Source organism: Cervus canadensis, chromosome 20 (assembly GCF_019320065.1).
Source record: "Cervus canadensis isolate Bull #8, Minnesota chromosome 20, ASM1932006v1, whole genome shotgun sequence".
Classification (NCBI taxonomy): Eukaryota; Metazoa; Chordata; class Mammalia; order Artiodactyla; family Cervidae; genus Cervus; species Cervus canadensis.
In genome coordinates, this window is record NC_057405.1 from 32,557,205 (window position 1) to 32,577,333 (window position 20,129).

At 39.1% G+C, this 20,129-nt stretch overlaps 1 protein-coding gene and 1 pseudogene across 1 annotated transcript in view; one reads left to right on the forward strand and one right to left on the reverse strand.

Annotated features, from left to right (window-relative positions):
* BCKDHB (branched chain keto acid dehydrogenase E1 subunit beta) overlaps positions 1 to 20,129 on the forward strand; it is a 257,879-nt gene that overhangs the window by 38,042 nt on the left and 199,708 nt on the right. The window contains exons 4-5 of the mRNA XM_043438990.1: positions 18,414 to 18,547; positions 18,770 to 18,925. Coding sequence (XP_043294925.1) covers positions 18,414 to 18,547; positions 18,770 to 18,925 — 290 coding nt within the window. The remainder of the gene's footprint in view (positions 1 to 18,413; positions 18,548 to 18,769; positions 18,926 to 20,129) is intronic.
* LOC122422562 lies at positions 7,538 to 8,048 on the reverse strand (annotated as a pseudogene).

The window sequence follows — 20,129 nt, forward strand, 5'->3', positions numbered from 1 at the left end:
ACACGACTAAGCTCCTGAGCACTTCTCATCTTTAGCTGCCGTTACTCTTTCTAATCTCTTTGTACTTCATCTGCCTTGAGTCACTTCCCAACTCTGAATTTGCACTTTATTTCTTGCCTCTGTGGCTTTGGTCGCTGTTCCTTCTACCTGTGCCTAGTGAAATTCTGCCCATTTTTCAGTGCCCAGTTCTAGCGCATTCTCTTTCATGAAACTTGGCATGATTCCTCCAGGCCTGAAAGAATCTCTTCTTCCCCCTCCTCTAATAACATTTTATTTTTGTATCTCTTTCCTGTATCATAGTTATTTATATTTGTTCTATATCCTTTTTACCTTGTAAGTTGTTTGAATATTTAAATGTTTAACATGCCTTAAATGGTATCTTATCTCTATCATTTATAGTACCTTGTATATGGCCAAGTTCATGTTGTGTGAATGTTTATTCTGTTGGGGAAAAACACATTATATCAAGTAATACATTCACTGGGTCAGAGTTAAAGTTCTGATGGTGTCAGAAGGATGCAGGGCTTGATATTACACCTTGCCACATCTATCTGATAACTTAGAAAGTTAAACTTGAAGTCTCTCCCTTTGTTAGAGTATATCCTCAGTTTATCCTATTTCTTAGGTATCCTAAGCTCATTTACTGAAGAACTTATTAAACTTGCAACAAATCGAGCACATTGTTCATCTTTAAAAAATTTTTTTAAAATTGAAGAATAGTTGATTCCCAGTGTTGGGTTAATTATCGCTGTACAGCAAAGTGATTCAATTATACATATATATATATATACACACATATATGTATACACACACACACACACACCCTTCTTTTTTAAAAATATTCTTTTCCATTATTATTTATCTTAAAATTTCATTTCAATGTTCCATATTTTTAGCAGCCTCCAACTGGTTATTGCTAATATTATTGCATTTCTTGGCAAACAAAAAAATCCAACTTCTGAGTCCCAAGGTCATTTTTATTTTACCCTTTAAGATTTCATTATCATTCATTAAAAAGTAAAAAATCATTTTAAGATTTATGCTGAGCTTCCAAGAGCATAGCAAGCAGGGAATGTTGAATTTAATTAAAATTTTTGAATAACTCCATCGTGATTAAGATCATGTGAACTGTGATGGACATACTCAGTTGGAGATACTCAGTTGAATCTAAACTGATATGAGGACTTTCCCTGAAATCTCCCTTGTATCTAAGTACATGGAAATTATATCTAATTTAATGTAGATATAACTATAACTTTACTGTCAGTAACATTTTAGTTTTATGCACAAGTTTGTAGATTTCATACTGCCTTTTCAGGATAGAAACATATAGAAATTTATGCAGAGTAACTGTGCTATATTGCAATGCAATTAATTATTGACTCAAAGTTTGAAGCACCTCTTTTAAAGGTTCTTGTAAAGATATTCTCATATGGTTTCTTGATCATTTTTAAAATCCCTGCTTTAAAGATGCTTTTTATTTTACTTTGTTGTAGGTAAGTAGATTACATGCTGTGATGGCTCAAACCTGCTATTTTATTTGCTTTGCCTTTTGGAGAAACATCAGGGAATTTGAGGACATTGTTTATAAAGAATTTTTAAATTCAGATTAAATGTTCAGAATTATTTTGCCTCTGTGACTGTGGTGCCAGATAATTTGATATATTTTAGCATTGATGAGTTGAGTAATTTGCAACAGCAAATTTAGGAAAGAAACTTCTCTAATAGAATGGAGCAAATCTTCATAAAGGAACCAAGGCATTTCTTGGCAAACAAAAAATCCAACATCTGAGTCCCAAAGTCATTTTTATTTTACCCTTTAAGATTTCATTATCATTCATTAAAAAGTATAAAATCATTTTAAGATTTATGCTGAGCTTCCAAGAGCATAGCAAGCAGGAAATGTTGAATTTAATTAAAATTTTTGAATAAATCCATCATGATTACAAGACTCAGTTTCCCTTTTTGAAGATGTGGAGCTAGTGAGAAGATATTCAGCAGTGGTAGGATTTGATGATTCTATAATTCATTTTCCTGCTCTCTGCCCCTTCCATTTGTTGTTATTCTTTAGTCACTAAGTTGTGTCTGACTCTTTTGCAACCCCATAGACTGTAGCCTACCAGGCTTCTGCCCATGGGATTTTCTAGGCAAGAATATGGGAGTGGGTAGCCATTCCCTTCTCCAGGGGATCTTCCCAATCCAGGGATTGAACCTGTGTCTCCTGCATTGGCAGGCAACTATACTCCAATAAGAGGTCTAAAAATAGAATAAAAGTGATTGCAGTTAAGATAGGAAAAAAAAATTTAGAAGTTTTAGTATCAGTGATAATCTTAAAAAATAATATAAACATATCATCTGAATCGCCTGCTATGTAATCAGATATTGCCGTGTGATAAAACTGGTGTTTGTGTTGACTGTGTTTGTCTACTTCACAGTGTCTGAAATATATGAAGTGTTCACTGAGATTCAGATAACAAACTGTGCTAATATTAATAGCATCCCTGTGTGCCATACCCAGAGGAATCAGCATTATAGCAATAACACATTCAAGTCCCAGACAGATGAATTTCACAGATTCCATTTAACTTTCAACAGTTCATTAGTAGTTAGTACATCGATAAGTGAACACTGAAGAATTTTCTATACCTGATTCCAGCAGTAATTGAATATTTACACATTTGATAAGGATTTCATGTGGTTGTGATACCAACTTTATCTCAAAGTACCTTCCTTAAAATTAGCATTCAAGGAATGCCGTGGGTGTTTTTTTTAGTATGAGGTCTGATTATCAGTTGTCAAAGAAAGCCATGAGGTTACATATATTATTATATGTAGTGAATTTAAGTGAAAAGGCATTTTTTCATTAGAATAATTAAAAAAAAATTAAGATTATATATAGAATCAGATCTGATGCTACATTGCTATAGCAGAAAACCATTATTTGTTATACTTCAGTTTTTCTGTTAACTTGAATTTAATTGGTTTTCAGGTGTTTTTTTTTGTGTGTTTAAGATTTTTGCCTTTTTCTTTTAATAAGGGTAATAAATACTGAATTTAATTTTGTATGTATTAAAATATATTGAAATTGATTTAAGTTAACATTAGAAGTACAAGAGAATATCTTTCCCTTAAAAGTTATCCATCTAGTACTTCGTTTGAGAAATTGTGGTCTCTGATATTGAATGTTATTATATCTCAAACATAGTGGCTCATCCCAACCAAATGTTCCCTATTTCAGTTTCTATTCGTTGATTTTATAATTTCCCCAAATTTTGGCTATTATTTCTTATTTTAATATTATTTTGGTCATTCAGTTTTTTCATTTATAACATATTTAAAAATGTTATATGTTGAAGACTATTTAAGGCACTAGAGATGACTGAGGATAGTTCTCTTCTTTATGCCTGGGTGAGCCTGTAGTCTCTTCACTGTCAGATTTTCCCATTATTTAAATGAAAAATCTCATGTATGTGTTATTATATATTGATTTCAACTAAACTATTATCTGCCTTCCTGGCATATCTCTGTGTTTAGAATGCTTGGTGGATCCTTGTTGAAAAGTTGTACTGAAAGTGTTAGTTGTTCAGTCGTGTCTGACTCTTTGTGACCCCATGGATTATAGCCCACCAGACTCCCTGTCCTTGGGATTTTCTAGGCAAGAATACTGGAGTGAGTTGCCATTCCCTTCTCCAGGGCATCTTCCCTCAGGGATCAAACCTGGGTTACCACATCCTCATTGTCACAGACTAAGTGCCTTTTAGCCCAGGCACGATGGGTGTTTTAAATCTGGTCACTCAAGCAAAACTATTGAATGACTACTAAGTTTAAACATTGTGCTAGGTACTACTGAGTGTTCAAAGATGAGTGGGATGTAGGCTGTATTCTCAGTACAGGAGCTCATGGATTCTAATCTGATCATTAAATCCTTGGAACTGATTTGGACTTTGCTGAATCTGGACATTGTTGGTTCTGCGCCTAGAGTCGTAGACTCATTAGTTACAGTGAAACTTCTGCATTTTATCTACCCATTCATTGAGTAAACCTTTACTAAGCACATTTGCTCCTGGTTGACTTTTATCTTCTTTAATTTTCCTGTCTTATCAATTGTAATAACCCAGATCTATTTCCCAGGAGTATTCAGAATATAATAGAGGTAGACTCTATAGGACAAGACACACAAACAGCGCTTTCTAGCTATTGTTGCCTAGAGGCTACAGATTGGAGAATGTTGCCATAAGATCATTGTAAATAGAGGCAAGCTTACTAAATCTGGAACCTTGGAACCTGGCACCTTCTGAAAGCAGAAAGGAGCTGTCCAGAAGGGATGCAGTTCCAAGGATGGCCTTGGCCAACTTGTGGATCTCTGGAGCCATGATGACCCTTTTGAGCTGTCCCTAGTTGAGCTAAAATGATCAGTCCTTTATACTCACACTGATAGATTGTTGGATAGTGGCCACCAAGTATGACCTTGAACTTGGAGGTTTGGTATAGTTGAGGCAGTCTCTGAAGGGGTGACAGCTGGTGTTGGTTGCTGAGAGCACTCTTAGGAACCGGAGCAACAAGTTCTTCACACGGGGGAGCTGGGCCGCACACATCAGAGTGCCCCCTCCGGGTAGTACACCATGACTACTACCTTGATGATGAGTGCTAAGTCAACTCTTCCATTTTCTAGTTATGGATCATGAGTAACCTAATTTAGGATGCTAATCTATGGCAGATTAGTTATGGCTAAGGTGAATACTTGGTTTATATTTCCCCTATAAGTTTCCACTTGTGTGTATTAGTTGTTCAGTTGTGTCCAACTCTTTGCAACCCCTGAACTGTAACTCTACAGGCTTCTCTGTCCATGGAATTCTCTGATCAGTAATTGGAGTGGGTTGCCATTCCCTTCTCCGGGGGATCTTCCCAACCCAGGGATCGAACCTGGGTCTCCCGCACTGCAGGCAGATTCTTTACCATCTGGGCCACCAGGGAAGCCTAAGTTTCCATAATATTCCTTACTCTAATAAAATGTTTTGGCATACCAAGGACAGTCCCGTTTTCCCGGGACTACTCAGGTTAGGACTGTTGATCGATTAGCATCTGTTAATTATCTTTGGTATCCTAACACTCCTAGACATATTTCCATTTGGATGATAACTTGTATGCTCATCTTGCTTAGTATGTTTACAAAAATTTATTTGCATATTTATCCTCTAAGTCTCTCTGGTCTGTTTATCTAATGAATGCAACATTCTGCTCCTTTCTACCTCTTATTTTAAAGAGGCAAAAGTGATCTGGATTAACTTTGTGTTTTTACTTTATTTGACCCACAAACAAATGCCTTTCATCTTGATTAAATTCTTCATCAGCAAACTTTAAACTGTGAAATCACAGCATATTCCAAAAAGTGTGTGATTAAAACTTCTTGTCATTAGGTGCTAAGTTGTGTCCAACTCTTTTGCAACCCCATGGACTACAGCCTGCCAGGTTCCTCTGTCCATGGGATTTTCCAGGTGAGAGTACTGGATTGGGTTGCCATTTCCTTCTCCAGGGGACCTTCCTGACCCAGGGATCGAACTCGAGTCTCCTGAATTGGCAAGCATATTTTTTACCACTGAGCCACCAAGAAGTCTATTGTGATTAAAATGACTGAAATATATTTACTGTGTCTCCCTATCCCTTGCCCCATTAAAATTGTATTGAACATGTATAATGACATTTATTTCCTGTGGTATATTTTGTATCTGAGTCACAAATGTTTATGTACTTATTTATCTTTCTGTTCAAGGAATCTGGGACTTGAGCTATTTCTCTGATGAAGTTGATCTTTTTTTCTGGAAGGATAGTCTGACTTATTCAGATTTGTGTCCTGAGGAAATACTGGTTACTTAGAGATAGGCAGTTTTACAGCTGCTTTTTCAGATTTTTTTTTTCAGTTTTTAAAAATTCATCTTTATTTAAATATTTTTATAGACAAATTGAAATACTTATAAGCATAGTTATAACATGGTAGACATACATATAAATGAAATGTATAAATACTTCAGACAAAATTTAATACATATTAGACAAACGGATAACTTGCTTACATTTGGTGTTAAGGTATATTTACATGAATATTGAAAAAAATGTTTTCACATTTGTCTTATGATAAGTTAGGTTTCCTACACTGATGTTTTATGAAAATTATGTAAAGATATAATTTAGTCATTCACCTCATATGGTACCATTATTTGTAAATAAAGCACATTTTTGTCAATAGAAATGGACATTTAACTCTTAATCTTGTAACAGTTTATCAAGACCATGCCACATTTATTAAACAAACATGCATGCCACATCAAAACTTAATTCATGTACTTTTGTGCACAGTGTTTAGTTTTGCTATGGCACTCTGTCTTCATGAAAAATATATTTAAGATTTGGCACAGAATCAATAAATTGTATTGGCACTAATCAGAACAAATGTGATTTAAATTTTCCATGGCATAGAAAATACTCTATCACAATTTATCTCTTCCCTTTATAGTTTATGGACCAATGGCAGTTTTCTATTTTAGTCAGAATAGACAATGGCTATTCACAAATTAAAAGCCCTATCTAGGTGTTTTGCCTACATTCTAGCTAGAAATGAATCAGCTGTAGTTTTTCTGGTAGTTAAACATTTTCTTCTGTATTGTGGCCAACAAATGTCTAAATAAGGGCTTTATCACCAACAATGCATATCATAAGCTTCTTTTCTCTGGGAGGCAGAGAGGTTGGAAGGAAATGCGGGTCTCTTTATGAAGAGTTTATGGACTGGAAATACAAGAGGGAAAGAGAGAAAATGCCAACTGAAGCAGAAGCAGGGGATGTTCCTGTAAAGCTGGTGAGAGCAAACCATGAAGTAGCGAAAAATAAAGACAGGAACCTGGGTCTCCATCAAGGTGGAGAAGACTGCCATGGGCTTAAGGGAAATCTGCCATTCAAAAGAGACAGCATCCAGAGCATTCTTCATAGAGCATTCTTGTCTCAGCAAACTACTATTGCTTTCTAGGAAAAGTTGTAAATTTCCACATCAATGTCTAAATTAAGACTGAAGAAATTAAGCTAACTGGCAATTTTTTTTTTTTTTTTTTGGTCTGAATTCATTCATAAACACAGTGAAAGGAGAAAGGGGATAACATTAAGTTTTCCTCCAAACCAGAGAAGTGACACTCTGAGTAGAGATTTCAGAGTTGTGCTAAAAAAAAGTCTCAGTTCTTTTACACAGTTTTTCCAAGAGAAATGTGAGGTGCTATATTTTGAGAGACTGGTTGACAAAATCTCCTTTCAAAAAGCCTTGATAAATTAATCTTTGTATTTATTACTAGAGGAAAAGGAAGTAGATCTTAGGTTTAATTTTTATACAAATATGCTTTATTCTAAAAAAAAATAGAGCAGTGAATAATATATTATTATTTGCTTCACGATCCTTGCTTTCTGATGACCTCTAAGGGCCTTTACAAAAAACATCAGAGGAGTGAAATTAAATCGGCAAACTTTTAGTTTGTTAAGGTGCACACAGACAAAATGATTACGAACCACAGAGTACTGAGTTTTCAAGAGTGAAATCATACCAAAACCTTGGTAAGGTTTCGCTGACCTCATAGGAGAGTAAGTGTTGGGGAAAGTCACTGATGGTGCCCTGCCCGGCGCACGTGTGGGGCCAAGGTGCAGGGTACCTCGCTCAGAAGCTCAGCCTTTAGTGAGCTGTTCTCCAGGGTCTGGCCTGCCTTATTTTCCGTCTCAGGCCCTGCCACAGTCACACTGGATGAGTGTTTCTTTGCCAGTTTACGTTGTTAATTCCTTGCAGAGGTGAATCGTGACAAAAATTCAAAACCAGTTCCCTTATTCATCTGTGGGTTTATCCCCCTGAGCTGTGAATGACCAGGCTCCTCCCAAGGCTGCTTGTCTTCTACGTCTGAAGTGTTGCCTCTTGCTGCCACTCTTTGTTCACGTGCCATATCTCCTGAAAGGACAAATCCTTCTGTCTCAGGTACCGATGGCTATTTAGATTCCTGAGGCTTTCTGAAGGAGTGAATCATTGCTGCCTCTGCTGTTACCGGATGCTCGAGCCGCAGTCCCCCGTTGTACCGGCCCCGGAGCCCGCCGCCTTGCTTCCAGGGTTCAGCTTTTTCAGAAAATTTTATTGGAAAATATTTCATTTTTACCCTGGGTAGATTTAATAGCGCGCAGGACCACTTTATTCACAAGGAAAACTAATTTAGAACTAGCTATGGGTTCCAAAGGTACTGAGGTCTTCAGTTTTTTTTAACCTACCAGGAGGCAGTTGGTTGTCACCTTAAACCACGGCTACTTCTTTTTCCTAATTGTTTCTTTGCACTCTTCTCACTGTTTCCAGCCTTTCTTTGTGGCTGAGATGTTGTCACAGGGGACGGGGTTCACTGGTGGACTCGATTTGCCCACTTGTGATTCTTTGGACAGAGAAGTCAGCTGCTGTTGTTTTGATGTTTGGAGTCATTTAGTGGATGATAACTTCAACAGAGAGTATGCTGCCGGAGATGTCCAACTTCTTAATCACATTCCCTTTACAAAAAAGAAAAGTTAGAAAGTGGTGGTATGACTTTATACTTAGTCTTCAACAAATGAGAAGTTGAAGTCATTTATTTAAATGGTCAACCATCTGTACTTAAGCATTCTTCACATTTTCATAGACTCAGGGGATCATGGAGCTACACAAAGATATTAGCCTAGAACTTAAGCAAAGGTAGCAAAATATAAGAAAATGGTATGCTGTATGAATATCTTTTCTTCATTTTTTAATTTTTAAAATTTATTTTTTATTGAAGTATAGTTGACTTATAATGTTGCATTAGTTTTTGGTGTACTGCAGAGTGATTTAGTTATACATATAGATATATATTCTTTTTCATATTCTTTTCCATCATGGTTTATCATAGGATATTGAATATCGTTCCCTGTGCTATACAGTAGGACCTTGTTTTATCCATCCTATATATAATAGTTTGCATCTACTAATCCCAAACTCCCAATTCACTCCTACCTGCTCCCCATGCCCGCCCCCCACAACCCTGGGAACAACAAGTCTATTTTCTATGTCTGTGAGTCTGTTTCTGTTTCGTAGATAAGTTCATTTGTGTTGCTTTTTAGATTCCACATATAAGTGATGTCATATTTGTCTTTCTCTTTCTGACTTCCATCACTTAGTATGATAACCTCTAGTTCCATCCATGTTGCTGCAAATGATTATCTTCTTTTCCTGTTACTGTATTATCAGTAACCATAAGTTTACCTGAAATATTAATCTTAATTATCTTAAGTTCAGTAAGAAGTAATTTGGATGTTAATTATTCTTTTCTGACTCAGTTCAAGGCTCTTGGGCATTGAAGAGCTTTCAGAGTAGGCATACGTTTTTCCTTCATGTGAACTCACAGCCACTAACCCCCTAAATAAACATTAGTTGAGTTTGTTTACAGTACTTTGTATGAGTCCCTCTTACAACACTCTTGGAGCCTTAGAAATAGATTTGTCCTTATAGCCTTTAGCTGCCTTTGAAACATAGGAATTGCAGCTGATTTTAGATTTTATTTATCACTTGGTTGAATGTTTTAAATTGTCATGTGTTTCAGGAATATCCAGTTTTTGTACCACCTGGCCTAAAGGCTGTGGTCTCTGTGAGATTATGTAATCACATCCTTAATGCGTATATATAATCACTACTTAAATGTACTGAATTCCAGAAGTTTGGTTCCAAATAGCAAAAAGTTGAGTTTGGTTATCTCAGAAAGTAAAGAAACATTTATATAGAATTGATTTTTTTTTTTCTTAAGTTTTTTTTTTTAATGGATGTGAACTATTTTTAAAGTCTTCATTGACTTTGTTATAATATTGATTCTGTCTTATGTTTTGGTTTTTTGGCCTCAAAGCATGTGGGATCTTAGTTCCCCGATCAGCGATTGAACCCATATCCTCTGCATTGAAAGGTGAAGTCTTAACCACTGGACTATCAGGGAAGTCCCTAGAGTTGAATTCTAAATCCAAAGAAGCTTAACTCTTATTATCTAATTTAGTCTTTCAAAATAAACATTTATTGAATGTTTGCAGTAAATAATTCAATAATGTATTGACGGTCAAGTGCTAATGCTGTCCTTCCTTGTTGCCTGCTGACTCCGGGCCAGTCCTCTCTGTTCCTAGCGTGGCTCACCGCCAGCCTCACCAGCACTCCTGTCAGTATCCACCTGGATGCTCTTCTTGGTTGTTTATCTTTTGCTCTAGGGATCTTGTGTTCCATCCTACCTTAGCTTTTCACTTTTATGGTCTACCCCCCAGGTATGGTCTACCTACCCCAGACTGTCATTCCTAGTCCCTCCATCCTCTCAATTTGAAACCTTCTCAACTCTGACCTCCACCTCGAATCTCCCCAGCTCACTGCCTCTCATGCCTCCACTCTGACAACCCTTTGACTGTCTTGATCCTTGAAGTCATGAATCCTGCCACCCCATCACTGACTCTCACTCCCCTGATGACCTTTCTTCCCTTTATACCCACTTTAAATTCCATGCCACGATTTGCTTGGCAAAATTCAATGCTGGTTAAATCCATCTTTGTCTATATCCTCAATCCTGAGCTGAATATTGTTGGAGCAAAACATATCTTGTCAAGTGAACTCACTTTCAGCTCAATACTGGTGACCTTCAGGGCCCACCCAGGCTACATGTTCCCGTATGACTATTTCATATGCTTTTCTCTCAACACTGCCTCCCCAGAATTCCCTAGTGGTCCAGTGGTTAGGATTCCACACTTCCACCACAGGAGGCACGGATTTGAGCCATGATCTGGGAACTAAGATCCTGCATGCCACAGTGTGACAAAAAACAAAAAACCACTGCCTCCCCCATCTGTGTGTGTGTGTGTGTGTGTGTGTATGTTAGTTGCTCAGTCGTGTCTTTGAGACCCCATGGGCTGTAGCCCACCAGGCTCCCCCATCCTTCTCTTAGCTAATAGTCTAATTTACATTTTACTAAGATAGATGGAGCGAATGGAGAACTTCAGCAAACTCTCCACTGCATCTCTCTGTGTTCCAGCATCAGTGCTCACACGTGCTTTCCCTCTGAATGCACATAAGGGCTCCTGTCACTCGGCACACGAGACCCCTTCCTCCTCGGTCACCATCTCAAACACATGGTTCCACTCATTCTTCCTTCTCTCCATGTCCTTAGTTTTCTCAGTCATCAGTCCCCCCGCCCCCTCATCATTTCTACCAGCCTGCAAATATCCTTCTGTTTCTTCCATCTTAATCCCTCTACTGATTCCATATTCTTCTCCAGCTAGCTGTTGCTCATTTTCTCTTCTTTCCTCCACAGCAGAATTTCTCCGAGTACAATTGTTATTATTCCTTGTCTCCAATTTCTGTTCTCCGGTCCCCCTTGAATTAGGCCTTTGTTTTCTCCCTTTCTCCCACCTGTTATATCCAGGTCACCAGTTAGAAAATGGTCAGCCCTCATCTCACTTTTTTTTAACCAATTTATTTTTTATTGAAGTATAATTGCTTTACAGAATTTTGCTGTTTTTGGTCAAACCTCAACCTGAATCAGCTGTAGGAATACATACATCCCCTCCCTTTTGAACCTCCCTCCCATCCCCCTCCCCACCCGACTCATCTAGGTTGGTTGATACAGAGCCCCTGTTTGAGTTTCCTGCACCATACAGCAATTCCTGTTGGCTCTCTATTTTACTTTTCAGCTGACAGCACTTGGCTCAGGTCACTGCAGTCTCTTAGGATCACTTCGTCTGACTTCTAGGCCAGCACGTTCTGCTAGTTTGCCTCCAAATTCTGGCTGTTTTTTCCTTGCCAAGGTTGCTAGTTATTTTTCACATCTTGCCTTTTAAAAATGAATTGATTAATTGGCTGTGTCGGCGTTCAGTTGAGGCGCGTTCAGTTGAGGCAAGTGGGACCTTTGTTGCATCACGTGGACTCTTCAGTTGCGGTGCCTGGACTCTTTAGTTGCGTCACGTGGACTCTTTAGTTGTGTCACGTGGACTCTTTAGTTGTGTCACGTGGACTCTTTAGTTGTGGCACTGGACTGTTTAGTTGCGTCACGCGGACTCTTTAGTTGCGTCACGCGGACTCTCTAGTTGCGGCGCGTGGACTCTTTAGTTGCGGTGTGTGGACGCTCTAGTTGCGTCACGTGGACTCTTTAGTTGCGTCACGCGGACTCTCTAGTTGCGTCACGTGGACTCTCTAGTTGCGTCACGTGGACTCTTTAGTTGGCGGCACATGGACTTTCTAGTTGTGGCGGCACAGGCTCTCGAGTACTCAGGCTTCAGTACCGCTGTACGTGGGCATGTGGGGTCTTAGCTTCCCAACCAGGGATCCAACCTGTGTCCCTTGCATTGCAAGGTGAATTCTTAGCCACTGGGCCATCAGGGAAGTCTTCAGACCTTGTCTTTTTAGCACTGGGTTTCTCCTCTCTATGTACCCATTTAGATGTACCTGGGAGTCCCATCCAGTCCCATGTTTTTTAATCTTCATGCTGATGACTTCCAACTCATACACCTAACAGTCCAATGAACCGCATTCCCTCTGTGTCTGAAGGCACAGCTCAGACATAACATCTCCACAGCGGGGCTGCTGATCTCTCACCTCCTGCTTCATAATTTCCCTTCCTTGAGAGGTGGTAACTGTCCTCCGGCTATCTGAGTCAAAAAGCCTCTAAATCCTGAGCACTTCTCTGACTCAGGCTTCACACCCGTTTCCTCAGTACCTCCTTCTGACACTATCTTTAGGCTGTCTATCTGGATGCACACCTTTGCTGCTCTTCTGTGTCATCATCTCTTGCTGGGGTGATTGCAGCCTCGTGTTACCAGTCTTGCTGGGTCCATATCTGCCTATTTACAGGCTGGTCACCAAGGACCAGCCAGAGGGCTCCTGCTGGAATGCGATTTGGAGGATGGGGTGACTTTGCTCCCTGACTTCCCGTCTTGCTCATGTGCTTACTGACTCATTCTCACAGGCAAAGTCAGAATGTTTACAGTGACCTCCCCCCAACAAGGCCCTGTCTGACTTCTCCCACCTCCCCAGCCCATCCCCTTCACTCTTCAACTTCATGTCTTCCCACAATTTCTGTTACTCCACACCAGGCCCTCTGGACTTGATAACTTGCCTGTAATATGCTGAACAGGTTCATACCCCAGGACCTCTGCACTCATGGATCCCTCTGTTCAGAACATTTATGTCCTGGGATGTATGCACAGTATGTTTCCTCACTTTCTTCAGCCCTTCCTTTAAATGTCATCAGACAGTGGTGCCTCCCTGATCTTCCTGGCTAAGACCACTGGAGTCTCGCGTCCTCACCCCTAAACGCTCCGTGCTTTCCTGTTCTCTCTAGCTCTTGTCATTCTCTCATGCACCATGTATTTTACCCATTTATTTATTTTGGTTAATTAAATTTATTTATTTATTTATTTTTGGCTGTGCTGAGTCTTCATTGATACATGTGGGCTCTCTCGTTGCCATGAGTCATGGGCTACTTTGTAGTTGTAGTGCAGGGGCATCTCATCACAGTGGTTTTTCTTGTGGAGCACAGGCTCTAGAACATGAAAGTTGAGTAGTTGTGGTGCACAAGCTTAGCTGCCCCATGGCGTGTGGGATCTTCCTGGATTGGGAATTGAACCCATGTCCCCTGCATTGGCAGGTGGATTCTTTTTTTTTTTTTTTTTCATTTATTTTTATTAGTTGGAGGCTAATTACGTTACAATATTGTAGTGGGTTTTGCCATACATTGACGTGAATCAGCCATGGATTTACATGTGCTCCCCATCCCAATCCCCCCTCCTGCCTCCCTCCCCACCTCATCCCTCTGGGTCTGCCCATTGCACCAGCCCTGAGCACTTGTCTCATGCATCCAACCTGGGCTGCAGATCTGTTTCACACTTGATAATATACATGTTTCAATGCTATTCTCTCAGATCATCCCACCCTTGCCTTCTCCCACAGAGTCCAAAAGTCTGTCCTATACATCTGTGTCTCTTTTTCTGCCTTGCATATAGGGTTATCGCAGTGGTTTTTCTTGTGGAGCACAGGCTGTAGAACATGAAGGTTGAGTAGTTGTGGTGCACGAGCTTAGCTGCCCCATGGCGTGTGGAATCTTCCTGGATCTGGAATCGAACCCGTGTCCCCTGCATTGGCAGGTGGATTCTTAACCATTGGACTACCACGGAAGTCCTTTGTCATTTATTTTGTTTTTATTGTCTGTTTCTCCTGACTAGTAAGTTCCAGGAGGATAGGATTTTTTTTTTTTTTTTTGGTTTTGTTTGTTGCTGTGTCCTCTGTGTCGAGAATAGAGTCTAGACAACATTAGGTACTTTATAAACATTTGAACAAGTGTGTGAATTGTTTTAATCTTTTCAGTATTGTGAGCAACTTGTTGTAGATAGTGGAACTGAGGCTTAGAAAGTGTAGTAATTTGTGGTGATGGCACTTAAACCCAGAACAGGCTTGACTGAGAGTGCGATCCCTCTATGCATCAATTCACCCATTGAAATATGACGTGTACGAACTTCATGTTAGGTTATGCTGAAGCTGAAACTCCAATGCTTTGGCCACCTCATGCAAAGAGTTGGCTCATTGGAAAAGACCCTGATGCTGGGAGGGATTGGGGGCAGGAGGAGAAGGGGACGACAGAGGATGAGATGGCTGGATGGAGATGAGTTTGAGTAAACTCCGGGAGCTTGTGATGGACAGGGAGGCCTGGCGTGCTGTGATTCATGGGGTCGCAAAGAGTCGGACACGACTGAGCAACTGAACTGAACTGAACTGCATTCTAAGGAAGTTACCAGTACTGTGCATTTTATTTATGCTCTTACCCTCCATCATGACCTCTTTGGGAGATAATAGAAACAGATTTTTAAAAAATTTATATTTTTCTTTTCTTTTCAAAACAGATTTTTTTTTCTCAAAACAGATTTTTAATACTTAGTTCTTGTTGAAGCAGTTTCTGTTAGATCATAGGAAGTTGTTGGAGAGAGTTATTAAACAGTTTCCTCAAACCATTTTGAAGTAAGAGCTGTAGGAAACTCAGCTTTTGCCTTCTAGCAGTAAAAAGGGCTATACTAATTGAGATGAAAAATATCTGAATCTGGGTGCTTGAAGCAGCAGAGAATAGATAGGAACCCTGCTCATCTGGTGATGGTGCTCCCAGTATGTCAGGGTTCAGGATTTTGCACTTGGCAGCTAGACTCTGTGTTCTTTTTCAATTAATGAATTGCAGTTGGTCGATGGAAGCCTAGCTCTTCAGCAGTTACCAAGCTACTTGCAGTCAGATGGAGAACTGATGAAGGATGGAGATCATGATTTTAGCAGATAGTCCCAGATCCCAATAAGTATGAATCATACTGTAAGTTTCTGCAGCTGCTTTGAGGGTACAAACTGTAGGATGTGTCTACTGGGTGTTTCCCAACACTTCCCCTCTGTGTGGTTCACTGTCAAAGGAATGATTGAACTGAAAGTGAGTTCTGTGCACCAAGAGGAATGGGTATCCTTGGGTTATGGACATGAAACATGAATCCTGATCAATCCTAGATTCATGAAACATGAATCCTAGGCTTTTGGTCCCCTGGCTAGATTGTTGGCGAGGCCATTGCTTATGTCTGGCTAGATCATCAGCTAGGCCATTGCTTGTGTCTGACTAGCTCTCTGAAATGAGAATTTTTCACAAAAATCCTGATCCTGGCCAAGAGGTGGTGAAATTTCAGGTGACAATTGAGTTGTATGATGCAGATAATGTATCCTGCAGATCAATAGAAATCAGAGCTTCCAATGCAGGGGGCCAGGGCTCAATCCCTGGTCATGGAACTAGATCCCACATACTGCAACTAAGAGCCTGCATCCTGAAATGAAGATCAAAGATCTTGTGTGCTGCAATTAAGACCTGGCACAGCCAAATAAATAAATATGAAAAAAAAAATAGTACTGAGTCTGTGTGTCTTCGTCTTAGCTGTCCCAAGTCATATAGCCTGGGGAGGTCTCCCAGGGGAGCCCGTCCCGCCCGCATTTCCTTTCCTTCAAGGGTCAATTCTTCTTCTGTTCAGGCCTGCTTTTTGGTTCTTCTGTGCCTTTAAGTAGTTGTTGGTTATATTCTCTCCAGATTTGTAATCATTTGATGTGGGAGTGTTAGTGTGAAGAAAACTATTCTGCCATGACTGAGATTGGAATTTCAGTAAGTACTAAGTGAAAGTGAATGTGAAGTTGCTCAGTCGTGTCCGACTCTGCAACCCCATGGGCTGTAGCCTACCACACCCCTCCATCCATGGGATTTTCCAGGCAAGAGTACTGGAGTGGGTTGCCATTTCCTTCTCCAATAAGTACTAATGCATAGTTTTTTCATCATTCAGTTCAAAATACTTTTTGGTTTCCATTATAATGTCTTCTCTGGGACATGGGATATTTAGCCATGTATTTAATGCTTTTTTTTTAGGCTTAAAATTTTTTTGAGGCATTGTCCTCTGTTGTCCCCTTCTCCTCTTGCCTTAAATCTTTCCCAGCATTAGGATCTTTTCTAATGAGTTGGCTCTTTGCATCAGGTGGCCCAAAGTATTGGAACTTCAGCTTCATCATCAGTCCTTCCAATGAATATTCAGGATTGTTTACCTTTAGGATTGACTGGTTTGATCTCCTTGCTGTCCAAGGGACTCTCAAGAGTCTTCTCCAACACCACAGTTCAAAAGCATCAATCACAGAAAACCAACCAAAGTGATCACATGGATCACAGCCTTGCCTAACTCAGTGAAACTATGAGCCATGCTTTGTAGGACCACCTAAGATGGACGGGTCATGGTGGAGAGTTCTGACAAAACATGGTCCACTGGAGAAGGGAATGGCAAACCACTTCAGCATTATTGCCTTCAGAATCCCATGAGCAGTATGAAAAGGCTGTACATTACATGACTTATTTATTTTGTAACTGGAAGTTTGTAACTTTTGACCACCTTCACTCATTCTTATTAACCCTCACCCCTACTTCTGGCAACCACCATCCTGTTCTCTGTGCTTATCAGCCTGAGTTTTTGTTTTTTCTTCTTTTTTCCCCTTCAGATTTATACATATGAATAAAATCACACAGTGTTTTTCTTTCTCTGTCTGATGTATTTTACTTAGCAAAATACCCTCTAGGTTCATCCAAAGAATGGCAAGATTTCATTCTTTGTTATGGCTGAGTAATATTCCATTGTGTATGTATGTGTATGTGTGTGTGTGTCTGTGTATCTATATCTATCTATTTATCTATATGTGTAAAATCTTCTTTATCCATTCATCAATCATTGAACCCTCAAGTTACTTCCGTAGCTTGGCTATTGTAAATATTATAGCAGTGATCATGAGGGTGCCGATGCATATATCTTTTAAAAAATTTGCTTTTGGCTTCTAGCTTAATCCCACCACGGTCTGAGACTGACTCTGTATGATTTTAATCTTTTGGCTGTTGATTGAATATATAGCTCGGTCTGTGGACAATTGGTGTCTATATTCTGTGTTCACTTGAAAAGAATTTGTATTCTTAGCTCTTGGGTGCTCTACATCAGTTATATTTGTTAACCATGTTCAAATATTCAATAGTTTTTACCTTTTTATTTTGATGTGCTTTTTCTGTCAGTGAGACTTGTACGTGAACATCTCCCACTGTATTGGGAATTTTATCTAATTATCCTTTTAATTCTGTTAGTTTTTTCTATTTATGTGCAGTTTGTGTTGTTATATGGGACTTCCCAGGTGGCTCGGTAGTAAAGAATCTGCATGCTAAGCAGGAGACTTGGAGTTTGATCCCTGGATTGGGAAGATCTAGAGGAGGAAGTGGCATCCCACTCCAGTATTCTTGCTGGGAAGATCCCATGGACAGAGGAGCCTGGCAGGCTACAGTCCATGGGGTTGAAAAGAGTCAGACATGACTCAGACTGAGCATGCATGCTGCTTATATGAGTATAAATTTAGAATTATGTCATCCTTATGAATTGAATCCTTTAACAGTATGAATTTTCCCTCTTTATCTCTGATAGTACCTTTTCCCTTAAAGTCTACTTTGTTTGCTTTTAATGTAGTGACATCAATTTCTTTTGGTTTAGGTTTTTCATTGTGTGTGTGTATTTTTTTTCCTTTTCCTTACATTTATTTTATTTATTTTTTTAAGCATCTGGGTTTTACTTTCTTTTATCCTAGTGTGACAATCTTTCAATTTAGGACATTCAGGTTACTTGATTAATATAATTACTATATTTACCTTGAAACCAACCACTGTACTATTTCTTTACTGTTTCATTCACATGTTGCTTGTTTTCCTCTACCTCATGGTTATTAACTCTGTGAATTTTCCATTGTATCATGCATCACATTACTCTCATTTGTCATATGAAGGTGACTTTCTTGTCTTTTGTAGGTAAAGATAGAGTTTTTAATACCCCACTGTGTGAACAAGGAATCGTTGGATTTGGAATTGGAATCGCAGTCACTGGTGCTACCGCCATTGCAGAAATTCAGTTTGCAGATTATATTTTCCCTGCTTTTGATCAGGTGAGAAGATTGCATTTTGCCCTAATGGAGCATCTCTAAGGCAAGTCCGTGAAGTTTACAACTTTTACTTCCAGTCTCCCGCCCCCTATCTTAGGAACTTTTTGTTACCTTTGAGCTATTTTGTTATGGGCATATATTTAAAGATTAGATAAGATGTCTTAAGAAAATCGATGGGAATAAAAGGACCGATCATGAGATGTCCCTTTTCTCTTTTCCTTTCAGATTGTTAATGAAGCTGCCAAGTATCGCTACCGGTCTGGGGACCTTTTTAATTGTGGAAGCCTCACCATCCGGTCCCCTTGGGGCTGTGTGGGCCACGGGGCTCTCTATCATTCCCAGAGTCCTGAAGCTTTCTTTGCCCACTGCCCAGGAATCAAGGTATTCTCACTTACGTACTTTGCTTGCTCTCCATTTGATGTTTCCATTTTGGTTCATTCTATTCATATTAACTAATATGCTTATCTAGAGAAAAGCAATCAGAAATTTTGGAATTTATGTGAATTTAATTGTTTTTAAGAAAGAGAACTTTTATTTCTTTTAGGTTAAGCACCCGGCCCAGGTTTATAGACTGTTCTTCTTGAAGTGACACTGGCTTGACCCTGATGTTGATTTCATACACTTCAGATAATAAGACTGAAAACATAGTTTATCTTCAACCTCATTCAAAGCTCTCTATTTTTTTGCAATAAAAATCATATTTATTTATCAAAATAGCATATTTTACCAAGACATGAAAAATGAAAATGACAAAGTAAGATATACATTCCTGTCTATCTTTGGCACGTTTCACGAATTTGTTCAATAGAAAGGCCATACTTGCAAATTCCATTTGAGCAGAAAGCGCTGTCTCTTTCTTTCTTTTGTGTTTTTAAAATATTTTTCTTGGAGTATAGGTGCTTTACAATGTTATTAGTTTCAGGTGTACAACAAAGTTAATTAGTTACACACATACATATATCCACTCTTTTTTTTAGATTCTTTTCCCATATGTACAGAGCATTACAGAGAATTGAGTAGAGCTCCCTGTGCTATATACAGCAGGTTCTTAATGGTTATCTATTTTCTTAAGAAAAGCTTTTTATTTTGTATTGGGGTACAGCCAATTAACAATATTTTGATAGCTTCAGGTGAACGGCAAAGGGACTTAGCTCTAGATATACATGTATCAACTCTACCCCAAACTCCCCTCCCATCCATGCTGCCATATAACATTGAACAGAGTTCCATGTGCTATACAATGAATTCTTGCTGGTTATCCATTAAAAATTTAGCAGTGTATAAAGCTCCGTTTCTTTCTAATGGAGCTTTCTCACTTAAAATTTGATTCTGGCGTAATTTTAATAAATCTACTGCTTAGACCATATTTACCTCGCAGTCAGAGGAGTAAAGCTCTTAGTCTGTTTCCTACGTTTTCAATACCATGACAAAAAACTTTGTTACCTTGGTGTAATCTCTAGTCCAGGGTAAGGTAAATGCTTCCTCAAGTCATTAATTTTGCAGCCTCTCTCTCTTTTATAGCCTTCCAGAATAATCTTAGGTCTTTTGATTAAAAAAAATATATATTTTTGCTTATTTTATGTCC